Source organism: Alligator sinensis, unplaced genomic scaffold, assembly GCF_000455745.1.
Source record: "Alligator sinensis unplaced genomic scaffold, ASM45574v1 scaffold1162_2, whole genome shotgun sequence".
In the NCBI taxonomy this organism is placed as follows: Eukaryota; Metazoa; Chordata; order Crocodylia; family Alligatoridae; genus Alligator; species Alligator sinensis.
The window spans coordinates 357,407-366,446 of record NW_005843013.1 but is presented as its reverse complement, the minus strand read 5'-3'; the positions used below and the strand labels follow the sequence as shown (position 1 = coordinate 366,446).

The following is a 9,040-nucleotide window of genomic DNA, read 5'->3' as shown; positions in this document are numbered from 1 at the left end:
CCCCCCCTGTCCCCCCCCCCCCCCCTGCCACTGCCCAAGTGACTCAAATATCACCTATTTGGATAGTTATTACTGGGATTACTTCTGCAGTAGATGATGGTGGCTGATGCTTTCTTATACATTTTACTAAAAAATAAACTGAGCAAAATTTGTCCAAAATGTGTGGAGCTACAGTTCCAATTGAAAAATTGCTTTTAAAACATTTAAAAATGGAACTGTTCTCCTATCTGTAGAGATGAAGACAAGTTAAGGAAGGCATGTATTTGTAAACATAGACATTTTCTTTCTTTTTGGTCTTCCTAATTAACCTGATAATGCCTTGGAATAGGGGAATGCGTCATGTCCCCCAAAGATAACTATAATCAAAAGATGTTCGTGCTTATTTTAAATATTCTATATTTACCTTGAGTTTTGGATAATATTATTCTTTAGTTCTAAAATTGAACCCACTTGGAACTATTATCTGGTTTGTTCTGTTCTCTGATTATTATTATTTTAAGTAAAAATCTAAGTTTTCCTGTAAAACATATAGTTTGAATACTGTTCTTGAAACTCAGAACGCTAGTCATTCCTACTTTGTGGTTTGGGAAGTGGAAAGAGAATGCTTAAGGGAAAAGAGGATGAACAATTGATTGAAAAACATCCATGAGTGACTAATGCTTTGCTTTTAAAAGGAGAAGATAGAAGCTTACTAAGTAGAATATGACAAAATCCTAAGGGAATATTACTTTTCATTATTGAGGTTCTACAACAGTGGTTCCCAGCCTCTTCATTTGGGTGCCCCTGTAAGTGTTACAAGCCCAAATGCTATACTTGAATTTCTGTGGGCTCGTGATCTATGGTTTGGAGGACTGTTGTACTAAGATTATATTATAAAAAATTCATTTTTTAAATATGTAATTTGTTATCGCTATTGAAATAGTTGATGAGAGTCTAGCACAAGACAACCATTTTCTTAAAATAGTGGTTTTCACCATTTTAGACTCAGGACACCCATTCATAAACTTGAGGCACCCCTTTAGAAATGCCAGCTCAGATGTCAAAAATAAAGTGAATACAGAAAAATAATAGAGCATTTCTTCTGTTTCAAAGAACTCAGCCCACAACAAATCAGAATGGTTTTAATGCTATAGGTTCGTATTGGGACTCTTTGGGTTTATCTTATGAATCATGTTTGCACATCTAGCATTGCTAACATTGTATGGGACACCGTGGTGCCCCTGAAAGGATCTCAAGGTATCCCAGGGTACTGCAGCACCCTGATTGAGAATCGCTATTCTAAAATGAAGATTTAAAAAAAAAAATTTTTTTTAAAAGACACTGTCAATGGAAAAACCAGGGTCCTGTTTCCTCTTTTGTTGTCAAAGTTTTAAATATCAAGTGGTTACTATTTCATTGCTGACAATTAGTTATTTAATTGTGTAGTAGGTTGTACATTTTGTTTTGTCTTGCTACATACTGCAAGTAAGTAATATTAAACCTATTCTTTAGCTTGTGGCAGTCAATTTTTGAAGGCTGTTCCCTTCATTCCCAATTTCCCCCCAGCCCTGGGTTGGACCTCTGGCTGTGGTTGAGAAGTTGCTTGCTTGTAGCTTCTTTGAAATTGGGTTAGCCATGTTGGTATTTGTGTGGATGGTAACCATTGCATGTTTGTTGTTGGTTTTGGGTTTTTTTATGTTGGATGCATAGTTATATTGCCACATAGAAGGATTTTCAGCTGAATCTTCACGAAACCTATGTTCTGCTGTGCTACAGTGCACTCATAATTTTGAATGCAAAAAATCTACCCTGGACTTCAGTTTCAGCAGAGCTTTCAAAATAGCTACGTGTTAAACCAATGATAAATGTTTAGTTCTTAAATCTTGTTCTACTTTTGAATGGGAATTTGTTTTTAAAAGTGGGTATCTTTAACTTTTAGGTGCTGGAGATCAGAACTTATTTACATCCGTATACCCCATGCTTTCTCAGCAGCTGCCAAGAGATCCCATGGAATGGAGGAGGTAGAGTATTTTTTTTCTTTTTTTTTTTTTAATATAGCAACATATTTTGATTGTCATTGGATTTAAAGTGTGATATTGATGTAATTGCATGTCATAACAGGTTCTTGCTGTGAATTGAATTGGATGTGGAAGCTGAGTGGCAAAGAGATGTCAGCTGAAGTGTTTCCAGCTCCTTTTCTTGATGAGTTCTTGAGCTGACTTTTGGCATATCAGACTGTAGCAAGCTTAGTCAAGATTTTTGAGTTTCCAAAAAATAACAACTAAACTTGTCTTTCTTTGCCAACATACATTTTCATCCTGTCACTTTTTCTTATAATTTTTCTGCTTATTTCTTAGTCACTAATTTCAATTCTTTTAAAACTCTACAGGTCTTACGGCCGTGCTCCTAAGATGATTCATTTAGAATCTAATTTTGTTCAATTTAAAGAAGAGCTGCTACCCAAAGAAGGGAATAAGGCTCTTTTGACCTTTCCCTTTCTTCATATTTACTGGACAGAATGTTGTGTAAGTATTAGGAAAACATTTAAGTATGAAAAATGGGTAGTGGGCATGTCTGGGATTGGAGGCAAACTAAGAGAGTTACCATTTATTCTGCCATATCCCAATTAAATAGCACAGAATATTTGGAGATGTTTCCTATGGCATCTCTAAACCAATGCTGCTGGATGCCAGGGAGGATAATGAACAGGGGATAAGTTGCTCTAGATATACTCAGTGTAATGCTCTACCTCTAAAGCATCCACTCCTACCACTGTTAGAGACAGGATGTCAGACTAGATGGACAATTGGTCTGACCCATTATGGCACTCCTTCTGTTAATAGTTTTGATATTTGGGGTGGGTTTCTCCCACATGCTCTCCTTTTTATATTCATATTTGCTTTGTTTCTTACTACAAGGGTCACTGGAGACTGAGGGGTTAACTTGCTTCACTATAATAGGCAAGTTAGATGACACTGGAAAGGATGCAGCTTTAGGCCTTACTGATATTCTCAGTCACCAGGACCTTATGATATTTTATTGCACTTTTTGGGAAGGAACAAAGTGAAATGATATGCAGCACACCGAGCAGATTAGTAAATCAATGACACTGTGAGTATTTTTAAATTTAAAGAAGTGACAGAAAATCTGAAAATTTAGACCTGATAGAAGAACTGAAGAAGCACAACAACAAAATGCAAGTTGTTAATTATACATCATCAAGATAAAAAGGTTAACACATTACTAAGCATTTAGAGTTCTTGGAGGGTAAAAACATGTGTTAACTACACTTTTATTTAAAGCTTTAGATAGATTTCATTAGCATTATATTTTAACATAACATGGTTTAATGTTCAAAAGTTCTCAATTAAAAATTAAGTATTAATGAACGGTTACACTCACAACTAGAATTTAATAATGAGGTATCTATAGTGTTCCGTGTTCTCGGTTTTTATTTTAAAAACATCTGGGAATTTATAATTCTGTGTCATCCTCGAATTTGGACAGAGTGTTCTCCACGTCCTTACTGAAGTCACTAATGAAGACATTGAACAGCACTGGTCCAAGGACTGAACCTTGGGGAGCTCCACAGCCTGTATGTCTCTTTCATTCAAAACATAAAAACTGAGATGAAATTAGGATAACAGGAAGAAAAGGGGAAAAAAATTGGTTTAAATAAGGGGAAAAATTGGCAGTGAGAGAGGGAGTAAGGCTGGGCACGCACCCCTCGGAAAGAGCCCTGTACAGCCCCCCAACCCCAGCCCTCTTGAGCAATGCATGCTCCAGATCTGCGTGTGGGATGAGATCAGGCTGCTGCCTGCCCCAAGCACCAGGAAATGCCCGGTGCCACTGCCATTCGCAGCCAGCAGTGGCAGTAGGCTGCAGCGAGAACAGGCTGCCAAGCGCTGGGAAGAACCCAGTGCCTCCGCTGGCTCCGGCTGGCAGCAGCAGGCTGCTTTTGTCCTATGCGCAGATCCAAGGACACGCCCCCCCCCTACCCCTGCAGCCATTGACAGCTGCCTCTGCTTTGCTACCTGCTGAAGCCCCTAGAGTGGCTTATGTGCTGTGCTGTGCCCCTCTCCCTGCTGCAGCAGCCTGCTGCTGGGCTGCCCTGGCATTTGTGGGGAGGAGGAAGTGGCGCATGGCCAGACACAGGCGGGGCTGGGGGGACCTGACCCTGGCACCAGCACTGGCACCTCCCACCCTGCCCAGGCTCAGAGTCGGGATCCCCGTGCCTCCAGGTGGTAGGGCCACTGAAATTGCTCCTACAGCGGGCGGGTCTGAGCTGCACCAGGGTCACAGCCGGAAGCAGGGCTAGGCTCTCCCACCTGCCTCTTTTTCCCACCCGCTGTGGGGCTTGCAGTTCCCAGCAACCGGCTCCTGGCTCTGACCCCAGTGCAGCTCAGATCCATCCACCCTTAGAGTGATTCTTGGAGTCCTGCCTGGAGTCGCTGCCTGGGGGTGCAGGGCTCTCGGATCTGGCCTCAGGCAGGGCCACAGGAATCACTCCCAGGGTGGGTGGGTCCAAGCTGCACCAGAGCCAGGGGATATGCACCCCACGGCAGCAGCTCCAGTCACCCCCCTGGCCCCCCGCCACCACCACCACTTCCCCCACCTCCCCCCCGCCCCCTGGGGTCGGAAACCTGTGGCTCAGGTAATGGGCACTTTTAGTTTGCCAGCTCCACCCATTTTTCAGTTCAAATCCGTGTTAACCAACATGTGTGGAATGGGCCATTCAGACAAGGTTCCTTGGGTGAATTTGATATCTTTTATTAGACCAACAATGGGCCATTCCCCAGTCATGCCCGTTAACAGGGATTTGAACTGAAAAATGGGTGTAAATTGGTAATAACCGAATGACTACAATTTTATCAGTAAAATTTGGTAAAAACTGAACATGCGGAATGCTGGATATCTAGTATGTCATTACTGGAAGCAGTCTTAGTTTGATGATTTGGAGGTGGAAAGCTGATTTGGTGAGAGATTCAATGGCATTGATTGACTCAATAAAAATTTAAAGTTGTGTGAATGGCACCAATTTTTTAAAAAAGTATTTCTGTTAATTAAACATTACATTATTCTGGCATTACTGCTACAATGATCTTATTTGATTTTCATGAACATATGAGCAATCAAGTTTTTACTTGCATGAAAAATAAATTTGAAACTTGTCTGCTTATTTGCCCTGCTGTGCTTTTATAATAAAGTTGTTTGACCCATTAGGACAGGGCTTTTTCTAAACCTCATTCCAGAGAACTAGCACGTGGGAAGCTAAAGTGTACAGGGATCTCATGGCTTCTTTGGCAAAAGCACAGTGCACGTGCACGCTATTATGTTATGCAGATGTAATACAATGGCAGTTTCACTCCACTTAACCAATACATCTTAGAAAAATTTGGCCTTTTTAAGTCTCCTGTTTTAGTAAAGGTCAGCATGTCAAAAAGGGAAAGATTTAAAATTCCCTAATGCACTTTATCTGCTATCTCTTGCTGAATGAGAGCTGTCTTTGTTTTTTTTTTAAGTTCTCTTTTCTCTCTCTCTCTCTCTCTCCCCTCCACCCCCCCAAACTCTAATGATTTTTATACCTAAAAACCATAATTTCAGGCAGCACTGGGAAATGTAAATGTCACAGTTAGTGGTGTATGAGAACCAGCTAATTAACTTTTCAAGGTTCGTTGTCCAAGTTGAAGCAAAATGGCACATACAAAAAACAAAACCCAAAACTGTTTTAAGAGACACTTTCATTTCATTACTTTAAAATATTGCTGTTAGCAAGAACAAAGACTTATTTTAATATCCTGTCCAACTTCTATTGGTAATTAAAATCTTACTGTTACTAATTTCATTTGGTATAATTGATTTCTTTTTTTTCACTGTTATAACAAAATGTGTCTTTCAGTCCTGTCCAGACTTTGACTTTTGATTTGGTGATTCATGATTTTATAATCTCAGGACACAGAAGTATACAAAGCTACTGTAAAGGATGACATCACCAAGTGGCAGAATGTTCTAAAAGCGCACAGTTCTGTGGACTGGCTAATTGTGGTAGTTGAGAGTGATGCCAAGAAAAAGAACAAAACCAACATACTCCCCCGGACATCAATTGTAGATAAAATAAGAAATGACTTCTGTAACAAGCAGAGTGACAGGTAAGAATTTTTAAAATAATATTTTAAACTATTTTCTGGTATAATCAATAAAGAAAAGAGCTCAACTTACCTTTTTCCTGGATTAGTGGTAGCTTTGGGAGTATCTTGAAGGAAGGTAAAAAGCTTTAAAGCAAACTGAAGTAATCTTAGGGACACTGAGTCAGGATGAATGAAGTGACCAAAAACAGTTATCAAAACTTCATCTGGAAAAACTAAGAACTTGCTTATACTGCTCACCAAAATAATAAAATCAGTTTATAAGATGAAAGGCTTAATTTTTACCACTGTTTTTATGCAAGAATATGATTTACTTCTCCCAGTGTTGCACTGCATTAAAGCCCAGTTCTACAGCTGTGTTTATTTCAAGAAAGATAGAGTTGAAAAGTGTGAATTTTTCCTGACTTTTTTTCCTGCAGTGACTGAGAAAGTAGAAGTCAAGGATATAGCCTAATCACAGTTTCAAGCCAGCTTTTAATAAGATGAGTTAACTTCCTTTTTCCCCTCCTTCCAGAATATTTCATTGGACCTGTTATTAATACTGTGCCTTTTTAATGTTTTCCATTATTTTGAGAGGTTAAGTGGAAGAGCTGTCAGCATTTATAATATTTGAAGCTCAAGGGGTAAATCCAGGGAATCCCAGATCATAAATCTAAACTGACAGTAACTGGCAAGCTGGTGTATTACAGCATGCTGTATGCTGTTAGTGCACAAAAGGTTTTGTGTTTGGATAGCGTCAGTATAGTACAGGGTGATTTCAGCAAGCAGTTGGAATCAGACGTAACCAGTATTGTTCAATAAGTTTTTTCTTTAAAAATGTTACATCAGAATAACATTGGTTTATTTTATTTTATTTATTTATTTTTTAATTGAGGATTGTGTTTGGTTTGAGCAAGGGATTTCCATGTTGTTGGCAGAGTAGTTATTTGGGAATAGTGCTAAATTGCAGAGAGAATTTGTGGTGACAAAAAAGAGAGCTGCATGTCATTCTGGTGAATATTTCCCGTCTGTGTAGTAATTTTTTAAAGAATCATAAGAAGTCCCTCTATACTGGATGCTTGAAATAAGTTGGAGCCTAGTGCAAATCTATTATGGGGAATAATTCTGCAAGGGATGGACCTAAGATTTTGGATAAGCATTTATCAGGCATGATCTAGAAGTAGTAATGTCTGGAGTGGGCAGTGAAGAGCAGCAATTGGAAGCCCAGGAGGCAGGCAGGCAGCCTGCCACCCCTTCCCTCTTGCGCCAGGCTTACTGGGAAATCACAAGAAGAGTTTTGCAGCCCAGAGCAAATGGGAATCGGAGATGGCCATGCTCAGCAGCAGGAGAATGAGAAGCAGAGCTCTGCAACCAGTTTAGTTATGAAAGAAGATTAAAGGAGCTGGGATAAATGTATGGAGAGGATAGGATGACAGGAAAAGGAGTTCTGGCTCTCCAGTTAGCGTGTGTGGAGTTGTGTTTGCAGTTCCCAAATTGAATGGACAGTGTTCGGCGTTTCCAAGGCTTCTGGGCTTTGCTGGTTGCCTCATGGAACCAGGAAAGAATCTCTTTCCCCTGTTGCTACAGAAGTTGATATTTTTCCACCTTCCTCAGAGGCGTTGGGTATTGGCTGTAGCCGAGGCTAGGGATTTTAACCAGGATTTGCCTGTGCTCCTGCTTAGACTTAAAGAACCCAGAGGTTCCTGGTTAGAGGGTTGTGTCCCAGAGTTAGACTGATTGCGATGGAAGGAATCTTGCCCATGATCAGATCAGCATGTACTGGATGGGGGAAAGCGAGGCAAGTGTTTCCTCTATAGCAGGGGGCCTGGTCCTCTTCCCTGGTTTTCTCAAGTGTATTTTAACAAACACTTCCTGTCTTTGTCCTGTGTTTGTAGCAGAACATTTATAGTGCTCTTGTCCTCCTGATTTACTTGTGGCAGGTTAAGGGTTCTTGGCAGTTATGGACATTGTCTGGTAATTGTGACACAGGGTTGTTTATGTAGATTTAAGAATAGATTTGACAAATAGTTATATATGATAGTGTAGTTAGGGATAATGCTGTAAGTGTGGGGATGGTATTGATGATCTCCTGGGGTCCCTTCTATCATCATAGAGAGTTAGGAGTAGATGTTGTCCATAATTCTTACCTTTTGTTGACAGTGTTCACAATATATTTATCTGAAGGATATAAACATATTTGTGTCTGCATGTTGCATTTTATCTTCCAAAAACAGTTTTTTATCAATCTCTTTACAGATGTGTGGTACTATCTGATCCCTTGAAAGACTCTTCCCGTTCTCAGGAATCCTGGAACGCCTTCCTGACAAAACTCAGGACATTGCTTCTTATGTCTTTTACCAAAAACCTAGGCAAGTTTGAAGATGATATGAGAACTTTGAGAGAAAAAAGGACTGAACCAGGGTGGAGCTTTTGCGAGTATTTCATGGTCCAGGTATGGACCCTTTTTTAAAGAAAGAGTATGAAAAGATTTTAGCTTTGTTTTAGTCCTTCGAAGGTATTCTTGTTGCCTGTATGTCCTCAGATCGTTTATCTCCCTAAAAAGTTATGAAGATTTATGTTAAGGAAATGGTTCCATTTTGGTTGGAGTTGTGTGTGTGTGTGGTATTCTGCTAACCTGCAAGATCTGCTCAGACTTCTCTATGTGCCTTAAGACCCTCAATGAATATGCTGTTGTAAATTTTAGTTGCGAGTTTATAGTTACCCTATAAATTCTCTGAGCAGTTACAAGTAAGTGCTAGAATTTTGGAAAAGGATATGAATATTTCATAAGAGGCTGAAGTCATCCTCTAAGTGCAGAATGGAATCTGAACTGTGGAGTGGCAATTGGTGCCTCCATAAATAGATGAATAAATAACCATATTTACTCAAATACAAGGTGAAGTTGTTGCATGTCCCTCTTCCCCCCCCCCCCCCGC

The 9,040-nt window shown here is 40.0% G+C and overlaps 1 protein-coding gene across 6 annotated transcripts in view; it reads left to right on the top strand.

Moving 5' to 3' along the window:
• The window catches only part of TRAPPC10 (trafficking protein particle complex 10), a 79,065-nt gene that overhangs the window by 26,729 nt on the left and 43,296 nt on the right, over positions 1–9,040 (top strand). For 3 of the 6 annotated variants that reach the window (XM_025193074.1, XM_006036747.3, XM_025193076.1), the window contains exons 2-5: positions 1,919–2,000; positions 2,369–2,504; positions 5,932–6,128; positions 8,361–8,556. In XM_025193074.1, the coding sequence (XP_025048859.1) occupies positions 1,919–2,000; positions 2,369–2,504; positions 5,932–6,128; positions 8,361–8,556 (611 nt within the window). Of the gene's footprint in view, positions 1–1,918; positions 2,001–2,368; positions 2,505–5,931; positions 6,129–6,570; positions 6,608–8,358; positions 8,557–9,040 lie in introns of those variants that run through there. The other 3 variants (XM_025193075.1, XM_025193077.1, XM_025193078.1) reach the window with 3 other exon arrangements.